Raw genomic sequence first — 22528 nt, 5'->3', positions numbered from 1 at the left:
TTTCTTTCATAAGATTTAGGTAATATGTTTATAATTTTTGATGGACTGATTGGCATTAGTTCTTGATTTATTTCACCAGGTGGTGTATTAAACGATGACGGTGTGGCTGCTTCAGTTATATTATCTGTAACTGACTCATTATTTTCATTCTCCTCCTTTTTGTTCACTTTTGTTTTTATAATATCATTACTTTCGTTGATGACTTGATCTAGCCCCTCCATCACGATGGGTATTCTAAACGGTTTTCGATCTGTTTCAATAAAATGTAGAAATCTTTGTAATGCTTGAGAATATAACGTCCACTTTTCGCGATCATTCATTTTACTTTTAAGGATCTTTTGCATCTCTCCATCTAGCCGAGATGAGGAATTTTCGGGTGGACTCTCATTCCGTTTCAGTCTTTCAATAAAATCTGATTCTACTAATAACATTTTTTTTGTGTTTTCCATTTTGCTTATGATAAAGAGTTCACTAAAGCACTTAAAACTGCACCTAAAATAATAGGTAGAAATGCGCCTCCTTTTTGAACTATAACAGTTTTTCTTATTTTATGTTTCCCTTTCGAAACTAATTTTCTTAAAATATCTTTATATTTTTTTAGTTTCGTCTTTTCTTTTTTTTCTAATGGAATTTTCCCATTTAGGACGTTATAAATACACTCACAAATAATGTTGATCTCTTCATCGTCACAAGATTTAAGTAACGCAGTACGATATTTGGGTTTAAGCAACTGCAATGCTTCAAGTAAATGTTTATATGTGTTTACTCTTGCATGCATCATGTAGAACTGACTAAAATATGCTGATTTTTATCATATTTAAACCCCTTTTTAGGTACATACACTGTGCAATGCCCATCGAACGGAAATATTTTTGTTTTGAAACGGCATATGTCATTTGTATTTTGTTTCAGGTCAATCATGAGGTAACCATGAGCCTCCTTTGTAGCATCTTTGTAGGCTTCGTCCACAAACTTTGAGTTTTCTGGGTAAACTTGTCGTGACAGGTAGCGTATTTGAGTTTTATCCCTGGGATTTTTAAAAAATACAATGTAGCTTGTATTCAATGAAATATCACGTTGACCTCGACCTTGATGAAATATGTTTTGTGTAATATAAAAAACACTTAAGTTTCTATGATGACTACCTTTCGTAAAAATGTCAACGATTCGTCCATCTGATTCTCTCATCAAATCATCTATAATAAGAAGTTTAGGTTTCTTCCCATCAAAAATTGAAAAATCTGGTATTCCTTGACTATAATTTACATTTTCCAGATTGTAGAGAGGTTGCATTTCATCATAACACCAAATAATTTCATCAAATTCAACATTACATATCTCTTTGGAGTTATTCAAAAAGTTTGTGACAAATTGAGTTTTACCACAGCCACTAGGACCTGCGACAATGGTGGTGAAAGGATGATAAAAGTGAATCATTATTAAATATCGTAATCTATGTGTATGTGTGTGTGTGTGGGTGAGTGTTGATATGTTAACGGATGGACTTTAAATGGTAATATTCAGAAAGAAGATTACTATTTAAACAACTCAGATATAGTAGAAAAAAACAAAAGGATTACGTAAAAAAATAAATTTATTATATATGATCACACTTTTAACATTAATTTTTTTGTTTCTTATTTACAAAACTTCCTTAAAAGATATAATAAAATAAAATTCATACATTTTTTTTACATGTTTACAAGTAATATCTTAAAAATATACAATGTACAAACAATAATTTGGAATTCGAATGTTCTGTGTGATTAAATTACAACTTAAAAAACTTTTTAATTATTGCGGTATTTTATAATGACCCCACGCAAGAGTGTCAGAAGAGTTTTCTAATAAGTATCGTTTTGTATCTTCATGCGATAATGATATTTTATTTATTTTTTGAGTGAATATTATATGTTTTATAGACTTAAATCTTAGCATTTGAGCGCGTTGCAAATTTTTATTAAATAAACACGTTTTGTAATTGTCAAGAGTAAATTTTTTTGTAACACATTTATTGACTCCTTTGGCTTTTGATAAAACACCGTATTTTTCAGTTTTCTCATCATTCTCGTCATATTTTTCAACATCTAAGGTGTACATTTTAGATCTCAGACCTACGAATTCTTTTAAAATTCTACCATTATTTTCATCTTTGAAAAACCCTAATCGCTTTTTATTAATTAACGGCAAATCATATTTATTGTTAGGAGGATAGTCAGATGTATCAAAATATAAATTAAGGTCTGATTTTATATCTGCGTAATAATTTTCCGTGAAAATTTGATATACTAAGCTATCAGTATCTGTATAAAGAAGCTTAAGATTGTCTGGATATTTGGTTTTCATGTAGCTGTAGTGAAAGTCATACATCAAAGTTTTTGATATATCTAATACGCAAAATCCCAAATAAATCGGTTTATTATAAAATATTCTAGTTTTATTCAACTGAACGGCCACTAAATTCTCAGAGAATATGGATAAACTATGGAACTCGGGTTTCGCTATCAAAGATTGAACCCCCTGCGTTTTTCCTCGATTTTCCCAGTTATTTAATAATTTGACATTTACACGTTTTGCAACATTTTCCATGGTCTTACCGAACACTGAATTATTCATTAGTTTAAAGAAATCTTTTTCAAAATCGGATGATGCCTGTGATCGCATGTGGGTGTTCAAATCTATGTAACTTTTTAACCACATAGACTGCTGAAATTTAAGAATGCGATGGATTTTACTCAATTTCAAACCATTTTTTAAACACTGTTTTAGATTTCTATAGTGAATGACATAATTCGTTTTTTTATTTAAATTAGGAATTAATTTTTTTTCTTTGGAATTACCCAAACAAACGTTTTCAGGACAGAATGGCAAATCTGAATGAGAGTCATGCAACTCGTTAGGGTATTCGAGATCAACTTCTAAAATTAAACCATGATCAGCGTCATCAGATATATTAAAGTCAGTATCTGTATTTACCCATTCAAATTTACCGGTAGGAAGACATTGAGACATAGCCCACCCGTAAAGGTTATTTGCATCAAAGTACATAAGAAATGACGATGGGATATTTTGATTATAATCTGACAAAAAAATATTATTAGCCTTCGCATATCTATTACTACATTGTGATATGCCACCTCGAATATTTTTCGCTATAAAAGCTATTTTATCGATATCAGTTAGGAGTTCTAGTTTTATTTTTGTAGTTCTTAACATTGCATCCCAACTTAATCCCGGAGCAGTATAATAATGAGCGGGGTCTAATCCATACGTCTTAAGACAAAGGTTTCTAAAATTTTCAAATATATCAGTTAGTAATAAAACATCAGTTTTTAAATATAAATCAGAATAATCACCCATATTTTTGCATTGAAAATGAGACCAAACATCTTTTGCGTGATCATAATCCTCCTCTGAGATGTGACTATCAGACAAGGAACTAAAGAAATCATCTTTAGAGGGAAGAGCTGTTAAGTTTAAAGAATCGTATGATGACATGTGTTCATAGGGATATACACCCTTTCGTAATAAGCGTTTAAAATCCTCCTCGCATGAAAAATTCAATTTTAATTCATGAAATTGTTCAGGCAACAAGTTTTTTGCCAATTTGTCAAGACTACTGGACATAAATTTAAGTGAATCAACAAATCTCAATTTAACTGTGCGATTATTTATTTGCAAGTTCTTAGAAAATGAAATGTATTTCTCTTTGTTCTCTGGAATCAGTTCAATGTCGCCTTCCATCAAACCAAGCCCATGCACTATAAAATGACTATCATAGTTACACAAATTATGGAAAAATATAGGTACAAAATTAGGTGCCCTGTATTTTTCAGAACAAAATTTATGTGCCACTCCTTCATAAAGACCAGTATGGTAATTATAGGAAATGACTGAATCCTCGTTTAAATTTTTATCACAAATATAACATGTACTACTCTGAGAAATATGCACATTATTTGCATTAGATAAAGGCAATGGAGTTTTTACAAAAGTATTTCTCCTACAAATGGCCTTTAAGTCTTGTTCCATATACTTCATAAATTCCTGGGTGCAATTTTTGCCTTTATATGTTCTGTACACTGACAATTTATCATTATAAGAACATTTAATGTAGTATCCAAAACTATATACCTCATGTTTTTGTATATTTGTTGTTGAGGATGTAGTAGGATTAATTTTACCTGTTTGAATCGGGTTTAGAAAGGCCTCGAAATCAGCATAAATAACAAAAGGTACCCTTAATTTACGTTCATAATTATCGAAAGTAAGTATATTGGAGGAAACGTTTTCATTGAACCAGTTTTTCTTTTTATCCTGTTCTGAAGGTAATTGTGTACAAACATGGAAACAATCGTTTCTTTGATGATTCATTAAATTGTCACGAGTTGTAAAGTTCGACAAACAACCATCACAAATATGTGCGGCATGCTGTGTATTTGATAATTGTTTGGATACTAACCTAGATAAATTTTTGATATAGCAATAATGCCCCTTACTGTCTTTGGATATGTACAATAAGTTCAAGTGGGTAGCTTTTTTGCACTTTGTTAAGTGTAATGGGCCTACTACGTCATGTATTTTACTTTTCGAATTGTATTCAAGACCAAAAACGTTTATACTTATATCATTCATTTTTTCAAATTTCTGAATATCTCCAACTTTAAGTGGGAAAGTTAAATTTCCAAAATTTAATTTATTTTTATGCGCTATATACGATTTCGTAGTGTTTGAACGATGACTTGTAGGTGGATACAAGCCTGACAATACAGCCCATCTAAAACATTCATGATCACTATTTTTTACATTAATAACTGCTTTTCTGTTCTGAATATCACGTGGTAATTCGATATAGGAAGAACCACGCAATGGATTAAATTTGTTTACATTGACATCTAGATAGTTAAATTTTACTAAACTCCATCCACTATCTTTTCTCTCAAAGTTAAATAATTTTGTTAATATATCTTTAACAACTGACTCGAAAATCTCATCTTTGTCGCTGCTAACATCAACTACATTGTTACATAATTGGAAATCAAATGTATTATTTACTTGTTTGCTCTCTTGAGTAAAATCCGCATTTAAAATAAAGTTTACTTTTAAAGCATGGTGATCAGTGAGGGAACGATCCAATAATGCAAAGATTTTATCTTTATTTCCTAGTAAAATAGATTCGGGAGTAAATGGTTGGTGAACATTTTCATTTAATAGTATTCTGTAAGTGGCCACCCTATTCTTAAAAGCATTTTCAATTAACTGAACATTAACCCATTCAATGTCAGCCCTTAAAACATTATTTTTGTGAAGATTACTATTTAAATGATTTTTAAAATATCTTTTAGAGACAAACTTATTACACACAGAACATTCAATTTCATGATTATTATTTGTACTCACAATGACATCGGGAACTGGTTCGGGTGATGTTGATGTGACAGGTTCAGCAGCTGCTGGACGGTTTTTCTTCAACAAGAATTCTTCAGTCTCCAAAACTGCAGCTGTCCTTTTTACTCCCCGTCCTATTTGAGAAGATCTATAACAATACAAAATAAACATAAATATCTTAATGTGAGATAAAATAAAAATAATTACTAAAATGGTTGGTTGTATATACTAACGTAAGTCTTTTCGACATTGCTGACAATAGGCCTGCATCATCAAAACTCCATCAATCACATCTGATGACTCAGTATTCCCCTTGGAATTTTTTATATGCCCATCACATGGTGTATAATACGGTATAATATCAGAATCTTCCAGTAACGTGTGAGGTAATTTGTTTGAAATGTACCACATTCTAATATTTCTATGAAAATATGATACAATAAATTCTTTACTTAATTCCTCAATCTTATCACGAGGTAAGGTGAGACCAATATGATAATAAGTAAACACCATTATGGAAAAGGATATCACAATACAAGCACGGCACCAAAACACTGAATGATATGAACTCGAGATACCCCGCTTATATAACCAGCCCTCTCCCACCCCACGTTTATCCTAACAATTAGTTCAGGTCACAACAAGTTACGGACCCATCCTTTGTTAAACAGGTACCGGTTAAGAGTTATAAACATGTATGAACAGGAATATTTTTACTTACGCCTCTCGATGAAGTTGGCTCACAAGACGGGCAGCCTCGCATAGATCTTCATTTTCTTCTATTTCTTCACAGAGTCTGATAAGTTCAAGATCGTAGACATCACAGCTCAAAGAGTCCATTATGAAATGAGAAATCATACAGTGCTTTCTTTCATTTAAATAGTTGACTACACGTATAAGATTTCTAAGAGTGGGGACTGTGACCTTTACAAGTGAGAAGTTTAAATTAAAACTTGTTGTAATGTTATACAATAAAAATAATCTGTTACATGGAAAATGTACTTAAGGAGAGGTAAAAAATGAGAAATACGTTAACACAATCATTAAGCTACTACTATCATTAATAATTATAACTATCACTGTTTCTTATTATCTATAAAATATTTCACACTACTGTCCTTAGAAGCTAATTGCTTTGTTATGTTATAAATAATATTTCGCGTATTTTGTAGCTCCAAATCGTCTTCCAACGCAAAATATTTCAATCTGAAGTCCGCATGCTTCCAGTGTTCCATGGGTGGGACGTTTTTAATTGTTTGCATATCATATATCTCGATTTTAATCAAATGTGATGCATACGCCCCGTCGTCTTGTCCGGATGATAAGTTTGCAACACCGTCTGGTGAACTTTTGCTCACATTCGAAGACCGTTTCACAATTTTGGGTTGCTTTTTAGGTCGTTCAAAGAAACTATCGATATTGTTTCCTGAACGTTTCTTTGCGATGGCTTGTTTAACTTTGAAACCAAGCGTACCCTCTTCATCGCTTGATTCGTCTTTATTATTATCCGGGTAGTAATAGTTCTTGAAAGTATTTTCAGTGAACTGAAACAATATAAAACAATAATTTACACACTGTCTACAATCTTGATAATTAAAACACAAAGAACACAAGTGAAAACAAAACAAAGTAAGTTACGGTAATAAAAGACATACTTACATCCATTGTTGGGTCTTTCTATAAACACTTAAACACTTCACTGTTGAATTAACACTATATTTCTATATACTGCAATAGATACAAGGAGCTCTGATACAGTGGACTGCCACGACGGTAATACTTACTCAAACTCATTTCTCTTCGGCTTTTATACTGTGTCACTATGACCAGGGTACAGTACCGTTAAAATCATGTCTCAACAAGTTCATCTAATACATACGCTCTCTTTACTAAAACCCAAATTCAAAAGCATAATAGGAAACAATAAATCCATTGTCGGTATAAAATATAATAGATGTCTACCAATAAAGCAATTATGCTGTTATAACAATGAATAGCAACGCACAAGAAATGTTGACGTATTAGACTAAATCATGTTGAAACCAGTTGACACGTCTCGTTCCTTTTTTTTAATCACACAAAGTAACATGTCTCAACAAGTTCATCTAAACAGACGTTCTCTTTACTCAAACCCAAATTATAAAAGAATAGGTATAGGAAACAATAAATCCATTGTCAGCATAAAATATAATAGACGTCTATTAATAAAGCAATTATGCTGTTATAACAATGAATAGCAACGCACAAGAAATGTTGATGTATTAGACTAAATCATGTTGAAACCAGTTGACATGTCTCGTTCTTTTTTTTAAATCACACAAAGTAACATGTATCAACAAGTTCATCTAAACAGACGTTCTCTTTACTCAAACCCAAATTATAAAAGAATAGGTATAGGAAACAATAAATCCATTGTCAGTATAAAATATAATAGACGTCTATCAATAAAACAATTAAGCTATTATAACAATGAACACTAGTGCACAAGAAATGCCTCACACGCCTCGTTATTTTTTTAAATAATAGAAAGAAACAAGTAACTACGAGTTTACTTTATATCGGAAGACTAGGTGAAAGCAGGTTAGTTTGAAATGAGTTAGGTTGATTTTAGTTAGGTTTGGTCAAGTTAGGTTTAGGTTAGGTTTTCAAAGAATAAGTTAGGTTTGGTAAAAGGTTAAGGTTAGTTTAGGCTGCCAAAGGATTACTAGTGTAAATTCTACGTCAGAAGGTTAGAACTGTATTCCTTATAAATCGAAATAGTTCCAAGAGGTAATAAGATAATGCGGGTTATTAGAGTTGATAGTTAGAGTACCTATGCATCACAAATAAGTACCTATCGCTAATACCTATTGCAAATAGCTGTCGCTAATACCTATTGCAAAATACCTATCACAAACACCTACAGTATACACACATAAAGAAGGCATGAATGGAGACGTCGGTGGGTTAAGGAAAGGGTCCAGGCAGGTAGTATGCTCGGTAACACAATAGCGCGCCCGAGTCGAGATCGAACAATAGAAAAGGGTCGATAAGCCTATTGTTACCGTGGTGAACAAGGTGTATTGTTTAATTAGCGTATTTCGTAAGTCCCTGAAGGAGGCGCCGGGCACTGCTGAGACCTAGCGCAATCAATTCAAATGGGGGGCTATTTGTTTTTTTTTTTTTTTTTTTTTTTTTTTTTTTTTTTTTTTTTTTTTTTTTTTTTTTTTTTTTGGTTCAGCAGGGCCGGTGGCTGGGCCTTGGGTCAGGATCGGGGACCACTGAGAGGCGGGGCCAGAATCGGGGAATACTTTCTACTGTCTAGTCACGGTTCGTGAGATACAGCCTGATGACAGACAGACGGACGGACGGACGGACGGACAGCGAAGTCTTAGTAATAGGGTCCCGTTTTACCCTTTGGGTACGGAACCCTAAAAATTTACCTATCCCGCCTGTAAAGGTGCAGCGTAAAAATTAGCTATCTTTGCGATGTCTATATGTCGGCGGCTGATCGTAAGATCAGGCATATCGTGAAATTCCTAGGCATATCGTTAAACGTGAAAATCTTTGACTCGTTCGCTGAGTCGACGGAGCAGTATTTCTGGGCAGTTTGCCCTTCGGGCATCTGAAGCAACCTAACGAACCTATCCTGCCTATATATTGGTTTAATGTGACTATCGTCAAAACATTACACAGGAACATTACGATCTGCCTGTTCTTACGATCGGCCGCCGACATCTATACAGGAAGTAAGGCTGCAATACCACAATAGATATGCGAAGAGAACCTATATGTTTATCCTGGCTTTATGTAACTATTCCTTATTTTAAAAGGTCTCAGGTTAAAATAAAAATTTGGGTCACATCTATTGACCTCATTGATTGGGCTAGAATCGGGGTCACTCGCTATTTTGGGGTCCCGTTGACAATAGGTCAGTGACCTCCGCTTACCGGCGTTATCCGGCCTCGAAATGGTCACCATTTGAGGTGGTTAACCATTTGGGCTCACCATTGATGGTTGTGTGGTTAACCATTGGGGGAGTCGGACTTAATTACTTAGTTTTTGATCCAAACCCTAAGGGTTTTTTAAAGATATTTCATTCACGTTTCACATAAAAAAAATACGTTATTAAAATTTGGGTAATGTACGAGTCAGACTCGTATTTGAGCGGTTTATTTATTATTAAATTTACGACAGCCTTATCGTGATCTAATGGAGCGCTACGACTTAAAAAAAAATTTTCATCGTTTTCTGAACCTTCTGACCTTAACAGGCCTCTTTGGCGTTGTACTTTCAGAATCTTAAGAGTCACGCGAACATAGCCGCCGCCATACAATCGGAGTTTACGCTCTCATTTTAAAACGACATTCTCAATTCACTTTTTCACACAAAGTGATCCGTTTTCATTGTTCTGTATTGTATTTGCTGTATCAGGGTCAATGTACGGATCACTGAATTAAAGTTGATTGACCTAGGTACTGTAAGACTTATAGGTGTGGTGCCCATAGTCTAATAAAAAATGGTCTTCTCTTCCCAGAGTGACACAAGCCTACGTCACAATAACATGGCCGCTATATATAGCGCTATCGTATATTATCATACAGCGCTGTCGCACGATGACGTAGGCTTGTGTTAGTCACGTGACCATGAAAAGACGGGAAGAGAGTACCAGTCGGAGTCTCGGAGTAATTAACAATGGAGCCGCCATTAACAGGCGTTCCCCTCTGTCGAAAATAGGCGGCCAATGGTCAACCACATGTCAACCATATGTATGGACTGACGTTTATCTGACATGACGTACCTATACATTTGATGTGCCCGTCCCCCGCAAAAAACGGCAGACTATTTTGTACCGAAAATTTTAGACATGGCGTCTCCATTGGTTATATCCTCTAAGGTCGGAGTATATTATTATACCATGTGTGGTGCCCATGTTGTAATCGCTAATATCTGAGAGACCGAGCTTTGCTCGGGAAAATTATAAAAACTCAAAAATGCGCGTTTTCCAGAGATACGAGTAAGACCTAGCTAAATCGATTTTTACCCACAAAAACCCTCATATAGCAAATTAAATCGAAATCTTTAGAGCCAATTCCGAGGTCCTCAAAATATATACTTTATTTTTTAATTATTATTAAAGTTAATATTTCTAACCATTAGTAAGGTAGTTACAGTGCAATTCTGCATGTTTCAATCCTATCCGAGCAAGCTAAAGTCAAGGTAATGACATGTGTCAATTTAAAATATAAATTACTTTGTAGGTACCGTAAAACGGGGTGAGTAGGTTTCGCGGGGAGAGTTGGGTTATGAATGGGGAGAGAAGGGTTGAGAGGGGGTGAGAAGAGATTTTAAGGCTACTGCTACAAAAATAATGTATTCCAATTTAAAATGGGGCTATACGCATGATAAAAAAAATCGATCCAACAATCTTCCAAAATCACCTTTGTATGAAAAACCCTCTCACCCCAAACACGAGGCACTACGGGGTGAGGTGGGTTTTCCTCTTTATCGTCAAAGTTATGAAGTGGAATTACCCAAAATAAAATGCAAACTAAAATATAAACGTCCGAACCACTTATTATATACACCATTCAGTTTTCAAAGGTAAAAATAAAATTTTATCGAGGTTTCAAAGTCAAATTTCACCCAACTCACCCAATTTTACGGTATGTACTAGGTAATAGTAGAGTTGTCACTGATATAAAAATATTTCATTTTAATGATTTGGTTTGTCTTTTTAAACCAGCTTCACGATTATAATAGATAACACTATCCTTTCAACGGGAATTAATAATATATTTACATACAATATATATACAGTGGTACTACTAAACGAAATTAATAACTAGCTTAAATCTAAAATAGGCCCCTGAGGCAATGGTACCACCGATGCTGGCGGCATTTCCCCGCTGTATCGCAATACTGATACGTTGTGCGAGGTAGCCGCCAGCTCTTCGGTCACCAGTTACGTCAACCAGCCGCTTCGCGATTTCTGCGAACAACTTATGCGCGCTGGGACCCCATGGACCTAGGGTTTCAACTCCAAATGGTACAAAATGGTACCGAGGCTCTTATATTTGTTACGTTTTAGAATTCGGCGCTAAGTCTCTAAAAATGTTCCATCCTGTATAAATTAATTATAAAGTTAAAATCCGGCCTACGCCACAGGGGGGCTTAGTCACTTTTTTAACTTATGACAGCTATTTCAGTTCATGTATTTTAGTATAAAATTAGAGGCCACCAAAATAGTAATGACTTGTAATTACTAGGCGCCGTTGTTGACGCGCTGTTATTGACTAGTTATTTCTATATCGCTCGATACAGTTGACAAAAAAAAACCGGATAAGTACGAATCGGACTCGCGCACGAAGGGTTTCGTACCGTTATACGTTTCGTGCGCGAGTCTTCTTTCGTGGGCGTTAACACTTGAATCCCTCATTACGCTCAGGATTCTACTTTAGAATCCATCGCTTCATTCAGGATTCAATGTACGCCCTTGACGGAAATATACCATTTTGATCCCTTGTAACACAAACTACTATTGTATCTTTAGGTATTTAAATAAAAGTAAACAAACAATTTGTAAATTTTCGGGTAGTTATAACATTTATTGGTTAACCGACCAATTACAAAACCGCCTAAATCAGTCCCTGAACGACCTGACTTTAACCTACATTATTTGATCGTGTAATATTTTCATCTACCCTCAACTGGCTTAAGGAGCCATTTGAGGGTAAATTTTGTATACTTTTATTTAAATACCTAAAGACACAGAAGAAATAATAGTACTACTGTACAGAAAGGACACTTTCCTACAGTTTTTCTTTCATTTTCCCGAAGTTTGACAGCGGTTCAGGGTCGAATCATGCTACCCCTTTCTAATATATGGCACTATCCCTTTCGGCTATTTAGGGTTGTCAAAATTCAAGTGATTATCTTATCTGTGGTCGTGCCCGCAAAAGGAAGCCACGCGGTGCCAACCCTAATAATTGCTCGGAGCAATGCTGAGCCGAACGGAGCCGAGTTCGACCGAAGTCAGAAGTGTCTCCCCACTGCTAAAGATACAGAGTATAGTTTTGTACGGTGGGCGTCAGACAGTGTGACACTCTTTCGACATTAGAAATTAAATTAGGCCTGTCTATGCGGCTTAAATCGGCCCGATTGAGGATATCCTGCTATGTATTATGATACTGTTTGTAAAGTAGGCCCATCTCTACTATACCGGGTGTGGCCTGTAACGTGAGCAAATAATTAAAACATAGATTGCACTTAGGGAATGCAAATCGGTTATTTTCGGTTATTTTTTGTATGGAAATGATCGGTTTTTAACCGAAACCGCGGTTATTTCCATACAAAAAATAACCGATTTGCATTCCCTAATTGCACTCCTCAAACGGTGACACTTTTGTTCAACATCTTTTAAAAATTATGAAGTATTTAGACTCCCTATTTTTCATTCAAAATAAATATTATCTTCATTGGACGCCATCGCCACGCCATTTCATTGTGATTGACGTTGCTTGTCACGCCATAAACATAACAAAATTCGCAATACATTGCGTCTTAGAATAAACTTTAAAGTGTATTTGAAATCAAACCACAAGTAATTTTTAAAAGTCGCTGAACAAATGTTGGTCAGTATGAGGAGTACAGCATACAGTTTAAATTTTTGCTCATATTACAGGCCACACCCGGTATAAATTCGAAAGTAACTGTCTGTCTGTCTGTTACCTCTTCACGCTTAAAACGATGAACCGATTTAAATGAAATTAGTAAGTAAACACTTTTGGTATGGATATGGTTTGAGGCCCGAGGAAGGATCATCACCATCATAATAATCCCACGCAAACAAAGTCGCAGTCAGGAGAAGTATTTCTGACCAATTACATTTATATCCCTTTCTAAGTTATGGCACTATCCCTTTCGACTATTTAGGGTTGTAGAAATTCAAGTAATTAATTATCTTGTCTGTGGTCGTGCACGCAATGGACGTCAAATTGTGACAACCCTAATAATTGCTCGGAGCAATGCTGAGCCGAACGGAGCCGAGTTTGCCCGAAGTCAGGAGTGTCTCCCCACTGATAAAACCTATGCTAGAGCCATCTGTAAATTATTTACTTCAACCTCATTATAAATAAACACAGAATGTGTTTAATTTCTTCTATAAAAAATAGGGTTTTCCATATAATTATGTAAGTTTTGTAACTAAATAATGGTTTAAAACACTTGCATAATAACTGCTCCAGAAATAAACTAAACTTGGTTTCCAGTTGCCAACGTTTTTTGGCATACGCGAGAGTAGGTAATTTACGTATAACTAATTAAGTTAATGAGAACACACGTTTAAGGCCGCACCGATCTACAAGGTTTTTCCAAATAATCTATAATCTATATATTATTCCAATTAAGCCAGCTTTGATTATTCGTTTGAAGACAAGTAAAATTTTCTGAAAGTGCAATCTAATTTGATTCTTAAATGGGAACGCTAAAGTTGAAATTCTAGTGGCGCGTATGTGGTCGATAAATCGTACAGTCGCCATCAGATATATCGGAGCGGCCAAGGTGTTCACAATATCTGAACATTCACTCTAACGCCTTGACAATAGAGGCGTGCTCAGATATTTGTGAGCACCTTGGCCGCTCCGATATATATGATGGCGACTGTACGTAGCATAGTACGATGCCTGGAAAAGGGTTAAATATTAAATATCACTAACACCTTATGAAACAATCGCCCGCCGCTTCTGTCTGTTTGTGTGTATGTATATTCGCGATAAACTCAAAAACTACTGAACGAATTTTCATGCGGTTTTCACCTATCAATAGAGTGATTCTTGGAGAAGGTTCAAGTGAATAATTTGTTAAGGTTTTGTGTAACCCATGCGAAGCCGGGGCGGCTTGCTAGTACTTATTAAATCCATCTTTTAAGAAGCAAAGGAAAAAAATGTTCGTAATTTTTATTTTAAGGTATTTTATTGTTTGTTGTTTATACTAGTTTGTATTTGTTTGGAGTAATAAACAAATTCACATTAAAAATGCTAATTCATTTAAAATAATTTGCAAATATAATAAAAAATATCGATTTAAACTGTTGTAGACATACTAACATTGAATAACTAAATTGAGTGAAGTCTAAAAACAAGTTAGTCTAAACCGTAAAATTATTCAATTAAAATATATATTAGGTTAACACTAATAGAAATCAAAATATTATCTACTAGAATAAACATATTTTTGTTTAAATATTGATATTTTTGACTACTAAAAGCTATTTTGTTTTTTTTCTCGTAAGCATTTTCATCGCCCGAACAGAGCTAGAGCTCAATAGATACTGTTCTTGAACTAATGTCTGACATAATTTCATGTGAATGTGAAGAATCAATCATTTAGAGTCAAAAAAACTCACATATTCTTCAAAAAAAAGTAATTAAAACTATATTCTTTGTCGTAGAAAATTTACTTTTTACTATAAAGAGGGAATAACGTTTATATGAGGTGTTAAACTCTCGCAAAAAGGATGATAAAATATTTAAGAGGTTCCGACCTCTAATGCGCATGTACGCCGCCCATTCACAGGAAAGTCCCAAAAGCGAGACGCACTCATACGAGCGAGCGAGACGGTACACATCACCAAAAAATCAGGGAAAACTTGGCTATTACATGATTTTCAGAACGTTATATCATTATCACAGCATTTGTTTCAAATTTCGAATTGGGACGTTCGAAAACGATGTTCATTTGTTTTTTTTTTTTAATATTGTTTAAGCTAGTTTCTAGATTTTCAAGCTTTTTAACTTAAAGTACACCGCCTGTCCCCGCCTATATGATTAAGCTTATAAAACAATGACAAGTAAACTAATAAAATCATTAACCATTAGGTCATACTGCCACTAACCGGCTAAACCTAGAAACTAGACTTACCGAAAAAATCCAGCGGACACTCACTGTTAAATCATTTTATATTTTCATAGGTTAGAAAGTAGAGTGGCTATTTCGAACCGCGAAATGAACTGTGCACATGTATAAATAACTTCTCGTGTTGTCGAGTTGGGTTTTGTACTAATTATTGTCGGGAGACGGGTTAGATGATCAATTCAGTAAAATGCTCGCGGTAGCCATCTTGTCCGGGCCCGTACTGGGTTCGCGCATGCGCCCAAAAGAATCACGTGATATATTGCTAGGAGAGAAAAACTGGGAAAAGCGTATTGATGTATTAAAAAAACAAAACTGTATGAGAATTTATTAGTACACATTTAATTACACACATGGGTCTACAGCGATATAATTTCATTGTTTTTACCTTGACTGGTGCGACTCAGCTGAAATGTCGGAATTTAAGGTAATAACAATGAAATTATATCGCTGTAGACCCGTTTGTGTAATTAAATATGTATAAAAAACGCGAGAGCCTAAAGTGTTTATTAGTATTTGTGATTTTGTATAAAATTTGTATTTTAAAAGTCTGTACCAATCGCCGCCCAAAATCACGAGATTTATTGCTAGGAATGAAAAACTAGGATAGCTGTATTGATGGGTTTACAAATGAATGTCAAAAACAAATGAATGTAACTCTTATATCTTTGATTAACGAGTCGTTTTCTATGGTTTTTAATCTACGCTTAAAAAGTAAAGCGTATACTAGTTGTTAAAATAAATATCTTGTTTGCCGCCGTATAAAAAAAGTTATTTTTGCGTTCACCCAAACTTGAGGGCGGGCGGCCTAATTGTTGCTAGGGCAAAAAACTTGGGCAGAAATTCATTTGGTATTGTCAATATCGCATTAACCCTTTAACCGCCAGAGTCTGATATATAAGACAGTACATATCCAGCTCATTTCGCCACAGTCTGATAAATAAGACAAAGATCTGATTTGGTTTTTACAGCACATTTATAACTCCCGTAACTATGCCAACCTTACTCTGCGTGGCACAATTACTGTCGGTGGCGACACGAGCACGCTCGATCAAAAATTGCTGGCGGTTAAAAGGTTAATAGATTTTAATGAAATTCTAAAACGGTTTCTAAGCACGGAACGTTACCGGTGTAACTAAAAATCAAAATATCTCATAGCTTTCACATTATTTGACAACAACAACTATATATTTGTTAATCATTTGTTCTAAAGAATTATACTTACCAATAATAAACCTACATTTCTCGTGTTTAACTTTCCTCATAGTCGAAATGAAAAGTAGAGTGTTTAACTCGGGTAAAAGTAACCATCTCACCCTCGAACTATTGGCGTTCTCTCTTCGTTCGAGCGCCAAAATATCTCGGGTGAAATGGTTCACTTTCCACCCTTGGTTAACAATCTACTATTTAATATACATTTTAATAACTTATAAAACCTGGGATACGTAAATAAGGGAGGGGTAGTTACGCTTTACAATTCGTTTAAATTGTTATATTTTATGTTTTCAGATTCAGATGTATCTACAACGCCATCTCCAGCCGCCTTAGAGAACAAATCAGTCATGGATATCAATAATCCTAGTAGGTTTAATACAGATTTGAAATAGTAATCTACGATACAAGTGCGGAAAGTACGAAATTCGCAACGAGTCACTGATAAACAGTAATCGGGCATTTGGTTGCAACGCCGGGGGATCTAGTAGATTTTTTTTGTGAGGATACGGGAGTAAGCCCGCAATATGGATTGAATTTTTCACAAAAACGCTATATTAATATTTTTGAAATACCTACTAAAAACATTTTATAAGATAACAACAAAATATTAACCAAACCACCGATCACTGGTGATAAACTAGAACACAGAGTTGCGAATTACCTATTCGCACGAGATATTGTACAACATTTGAGATGTTTTTATCGCTCCGATATAATTTTAGGGTTCCGTACCCAAAGGGTAAAACAGGACCCTATTACTAAGACTTCGCTGTCCGTCCGTCCGTCCGTCCGTCCGTCCGTCTGTCTGTCTGTCACCAGGCTGTATCTCACGAACCGTGATAGCTAGACAGTTGAAATTTTAACAACAAATACTAAAAACAGAATAAAATAAAGATTTAAGTGGGGTACTTGGATGGGTGACCGTTTTCTTTTTGCATTTTTTTTCCGTTTTTTTTGCTTTATGGTACGGAACCCTTCGTGCGCGAGTCCGACTCGCACTTGCCCGGTTTTTTTAGCACTTCTTTATTATTTTTTAACACTAGATACTCCATTATTTTTCAGACTTATGGTACATCATCGGAGGAGTGGGTATCGTCGTGCTTTTGATCATTATCGGACAGACTATAGCTTTGTGCTACTTCAGAAAAAAAGGTTAGAACATATTTTAAACCACTAAGCGCCACACACCATCCCTCCATCCTACTAACCCGGGTTTAACCGGTTAAACCGTTAACCCAATGTTAAATTGGACTGGTAACCATGATAACTTCAGGTTTAACCGGTTAACCCCGGGTTAGTGAAATGGTGCAGGTGACCCTTAAACCACTAACCCTCAGTGGGCGAGTCCAACTCGCACATGGTTTTTAAAATTAATAAACCGAAATATATAGGTACAGTCGGTATATAGGTACACTCCCCTACTTCTGTGACAAAGTACAAAATGGGTCATAAATTAAAACTTTCGACTGTACATGCCTAATTATTTTTGAACCTGCATTTGGTTTATTTCATTGAAAAAGACAGTAAAAAGACCAATAAATAACTTTTCAACTTAATATATCTATGAATAATACTATATTAAAACTAACAACCCTAAATATATCTAAAATAAAACAAGGAATATAAAAACTACTGAAAGAGGCCTCCCCGCGCTACCCCCGGCGCAAAGGTGCCCATCACACTCGCTGCGTTACCGCGTTGAATTGCGATGGACAGACTTTGCACCAGGAAAAACCCCGGAGCGCGGGCCAATTGCATACATACTTCAATGATGGATACATTTGCGTGGTTTATAGCACAACCGCAACGCAGGATGGACAAGATGACACCCAGCAGTACATTTGACAGAGGTGACCGAGGTAACTATATATTGTACATAAGTATAAATATTTCATTGGTTTAAGGCGGTTAAAGCGATTCTTAATTTCGCACACGATCGGACTATAAAGCAATAAAGAAATAATGAAAAAACTCACTGTCCCCCAGTCGAAAATTTTGGTGTCCATATTGGGTTGCATACAAGTTTAGGTCATATCTTTGATGCGCATAACAACTTGTGTCATAATCATCATTGCGCATACAAATGAAAACTCATATTATATTGTGTCATACATTTTTAACCATAATATTTGATGACATACTCAGCAGTTGTCATAAATTTTTTGTGCATATAGGTTTTGATTATAATGAATCAAATGTCATACCAGCTAAAAGCATATTTATCGATATTTATAAGGTTTATACATACAACGTTTTGTAGCATAATAATTTTCAACCATAATGTTTTACATAAATAATTTAAGAAACTAATTTTAGCCTCTCAACAACTCCTCGAAAAAACCTTTTTCCTAACCTCCGTCCAAACACTTAATTCGACGGAGCCCCGCTCACGCGGGGCTCCTATTTCTGCGTAGTTTGCCCTTCGGGCATCTAAAGCAACCTAACGAACCTAATTCCTACCTATTATGATTAGTTTATTTTATGACCACTAAATATATGACTTAATTTTTTTATGTCTATATTAAGGCGCTCTTATACTTGAGTTTTACGTTTCCGAGGGGGTGAAGCAGACGGGTGGTAGAACAGGCGGGTGGGGGCCCCGCGCGCCCCGCCGCACCATTCCCGCGCAGCACGTCTACATCCTTATTCTGGCGCCATCGGTATTCCGAATATTCTGATTTGTCAGTTCCGGGATTTTTTCCGGCAATTAATATCGAATAAGGTTTATTAGCAAATTCGTATTTTAATGAGTATTTAATGAAATTATATACAATATGAGAGTACACACGAAGAACCTAATCAAATTATACCCAATTATTATGAGACAGAAATTAGTACTTACTTACCTTAAAAATATAATAGAGTTAGACCAAGAAAATTCTGCAACGATTTTGATTGCACACGCAGTGCAAGTGTTATTTTGAACGACATACCTTTATGAAATTATGATTAACACTTGCACTGCGTGTGCAATCAAAATTGTCGCAGACTTGGTCTAATTCTAGAAGTCAATTTCAGGCAAGTAGGTATTGAAAATAAGGAAGAATACTGTAGTTTGTTTTTTTTAGCATTAGAAAGTACTTGAAAGAAGGTAACCGATCTTGACATGTCTTTTAATTGAAAAGTGCTTTTGAAAAATCAGTAACTATTACTTATGAAAGCTTATTTTATATATTAGGACTTTTATTTTATATAAAATCAATCAACATTTGGCATGATGTGTCACATCCCCGTAGCTGCAGGCGTCCATAGGCTATGGTGAATGTGGGTCGTATGCTTGCTTGCCACCAGTGTGGTATATAAAAACAGCATTTTTTGGAATAAATTTCCATATCGCACGGTACGGACTTGGCGGAAATAAGGTAGAAGTACTAGTGCTCAACGCTGCACTAGTATTCGACACGGGCACTTTATGTCAAAGTGACAAGAACTAAATTTGAATACAGAAAGATCGCCGCCGTTCAAATTTACCTATATTACTTTGACATAAAGTATAGTGTGACAGCTTTCAAATAGAGCTCCACGGCTAATCCTATTGTCTATTGTTAAGTAAAACCGCACGTGCTACTTACCTGCAAAAAAGGGTCTTAATTATTTTATTTGGCACCTGAGCGCGGGCTAACGCTCAAAAAACCAGTGTAGGTGCGCTCTCCGATAACGCGCCTTTGTTACGCATCTCGATGACACATTTTAGACTGGTTCTGTAGCGTTCGACTCGCAGGCACTCAGTAACCGAAGTACGCAGGTTTTTATGCAGGTGGTGGTGGCACGTGGCACGAGCGGTTTTACTTAACAATAGACAATAGGATTAGCTCGGGCTCAGTTACGAACCTACGAACTATAACCGAAGTACGTATTTTTTATGCTGGTGGTTGTGGCACGTGGCATGAGCGGTTTTACTTAACAATAGACAATAGGATTAGCCGTCGAGCTCTATTTGAAAGCTACACACTATACCCATGTCAAATACTAGTGCAGCGTCGAGCACTAGTACTTCTACCTTACCTAATATTAAACACAAAACCATTTTAGACATTTTTCGACCACTTCCCTTAAAACGCATGTAGGTAGGTAACTCGGAAACTAAAAGCGGTGAAATGGTTACCACCATACACTAAACACTCCCACATAGGTATTTGAATTCCATATGATTCGGTTAAATTATGTTCTAATGTATGGGCAAGAAAAACTAATTATAGCCAGCATTCTATGAATGTAGTATGATACCTTTGGGTATGGTGCTTTACGCACACTAGCGTCCCTCCCCCTCCCCCTGACGCAACCCCCCCCTTTTAGCATGAAATATGTCCCGGTTTACGGTTTTTTTTATTTTTGAGAAAAGTATTAGAGTTAGGAAATAAGTGTCAAGGTAAGAAATAATCCTTAATAAATTTTAAACAAAAAAGGTTATATACAACTTTTTAGTAAGACTCACCATATTCATGTATTAACTTGTTGAAGTGCATTATAAGTTAGTACGTGATAGTACTGAAAAAAATCTTATACGGAAAATAAGCTTGCAAGGTTATTGTCCTGTATGATTTCTTTTAGTACTATCACGTACTATGTTATATTGATCTTCTGCAAGTTTTTCAACGGTTAAATTTTGTCGAAGTTCATCAAGCCATAACATGAATATGGTGCGTCGTATCAAAAAAATGAATGTAACCTTTTTTGTTTAGAATTTAATAGGGAACATTTCTTTCATTGACACTTTTTTCCTATATTGTATACTTTCCCCAAAAAACAAAAAAAAACTCCCAACCGGGACATATTTATGCTAAAAGGGGGGGGTTGCGTCAGGGGGAGGGGACGGGACGCTAGCCTGCGTAAAGCACCATACCCAAAGGTATCATACTACATTCATAGAATGCTGGCTATAATTAGTTTTTCAAAAAACACAATTTGACCGAATCAATACACATATGTTTAAAAATGATTCAATTCATAAATAAATAATAATAAATAAATTTATCAATCGTGACTGAATTCCGGATTGGTTAGATGGGTGTGTGCCTTTGCTTCCCAACTTGTTATAAAATGACAATATGACGGGTGAATGTCTGAAATGTCACAGTAATTAAGAATTATTTTGCTTTTCTTCGTAAGTATGTTGAAAAACATTGTGTGTATAACATATTTGCATATTTATACAGTGGTTACACATTTTATGAAACGTCCACTAAACTAGCATAGGTCCGACGCTGGCAGTGGCCACGGGCGTACTGACGCGGGGAATGGGCGCAAGGTATTGCCGCGTAGGGTGTAATTTAGTAGGCAAAAGTTGAATTCATAAAATTATGAATGAAAAGATTAACGTATCGATAAAAGGACCAGCAATAACGAAGATTTACTTAAAAGCTATCGAATGAGGTAAGTTTCATATCCATTTTCGTCGTAGTACTTCTAAAATATGAATCAAAAGACAGCTTTAAGCATGTTTTCAACTTAAGATTCTATCGAGAAAATAATGAGCCGTTGTGTTTCTGACAAGCAATAACGTAGTTCAAGGACTAAAGTTATACATACTAGAAAATAATGCTTGAAATCCTTGTAAAAGTCTGTAAATATGGTTACAAAAAAGCGCATTTTACTACACACCGCGCCTAATACTTCGAACGAAAACAATTATGGATATCAAGCAGATGACTTAAAATTTTATGCGAATTAAATTAATGAGTAATGACTACAAAAATTATGACATAACTAATTTATGACAAAAACCCAGTTATCATCATCATCATCATCTCAGCCATATGACGTCCACTGCTGAACATAGGCCTCCCACTTTTTTGGGGGGTGAATGCCATAATCGCCACGCTTGGCAGGCGGGTTGGCGATCGCAGTTGAGTACACCGAATTTGAGAGACGCTGCTGCCCGTCCACCGGTGGTCTTGGACGTGGTTTAAGGACATACCCGGGTCCCAACCCAGTTATGCTCAGGAATAATTCTGTCTAAAGATTTTTATGACTTACAATTTTATACATAAAGTGTTATGACAATTAAAAATATGACAAAAGTTGTTATGCGACC

At 35.4% G+C, this 22528-nt stretch overlaps 3 protein-coding genes across 3 annotated transcripts in view; 1 reads left to right on the top strand and 2 right to left on the bottom strand.

Annotated features, from left to right (window-relative positions):
• The window catches only part of LOC134678000 (putative fatty acyl-CoA reductase CG5065), an 86682-nt gene extending 71196 nt beyond the window's left edge, over positions 1-15486 (bottom strand). Inside the window, exon 1 of the mRNA XM_063536441.1 lies at positions 15289-15486. The gene's annotated coding sequence lies outside the window, so the exon portion shown is untranslated. The remainder of the gene's footprint in view (positions 1-15288) is intronic.
• The window catches only part of LOC134677799 (uncharacterized), a 77482-nt gene that overhangs the window by 40732 nt on the left and 14222 nt on the right, over positions 1-22528 (top strand). The window contains exons 5-7 of the mRNA XM_063536227.1: positions 16789-16860; positions 17557-17646; positions 18291-18353. Of these exons, the coding sequence (XP_063392297.1) occupies positions 16789-16860; positions 17557-17646; positions 18291-18353 (225 nt within the window). The remainder of the gene's footprint in view (positions 1-16788; positions 16861-17556; positions 17647-18290; positions 18354-22528) is intronic.
• LOC134678018 (uncharacterized) lies at positions 1712-8324 on the bottom strand. Its single transcript, XM_063536456.1, has 2 exons — positions 6110-8324; positions 1712-5536 (listed from the first exon to the last, which is right to left on the bottom strand). The coding sequence occupies exons 1-2, from the start codon at positions 6244-6246 to the stop codon at positions 1795-1797; spliced, it is 3879 nt and encodes a 1292-aa protein (XP_063392526.1). The 5' UTR covers positions 6247-8324; the 3' UTR covers positions 1712-1794.

The sequence above is a fragment of the Cydia fagiglandana genome, chromosome 27 (genome assembly GCF_963556715.1).
Source record: "Cydia fagiglandana chromosome 27, ilCydFagi1.1, whole genome shotgun sequence".
NCBI lineage: Eukaryota > Metazoa > Arthropoda > Insecta > Lepidoptera > Tortricidae > Cydia > Cydia fagiglandana.
Note: the sequence above shows the minus strand (reverse complement) of the source record. Positions and strands in the feature narration are given on the sequence as shown.

Coding starts and splice junctions, on each gene's coding strand:
- LOC134678018 (XM_063536456.1), bottom strand. CDS start 6,246: ATGATTTCTCATTTCATAATGGACTCTTTGAGCTGTGATGTCTACGAT. Junction 5,537..6,109: donor AGCCAACTTCATCGAGAGGC/GTAAGTAAAAAT, acceptor GTATTGTTATAG/ATCTTCTCAAATAGGACGGG.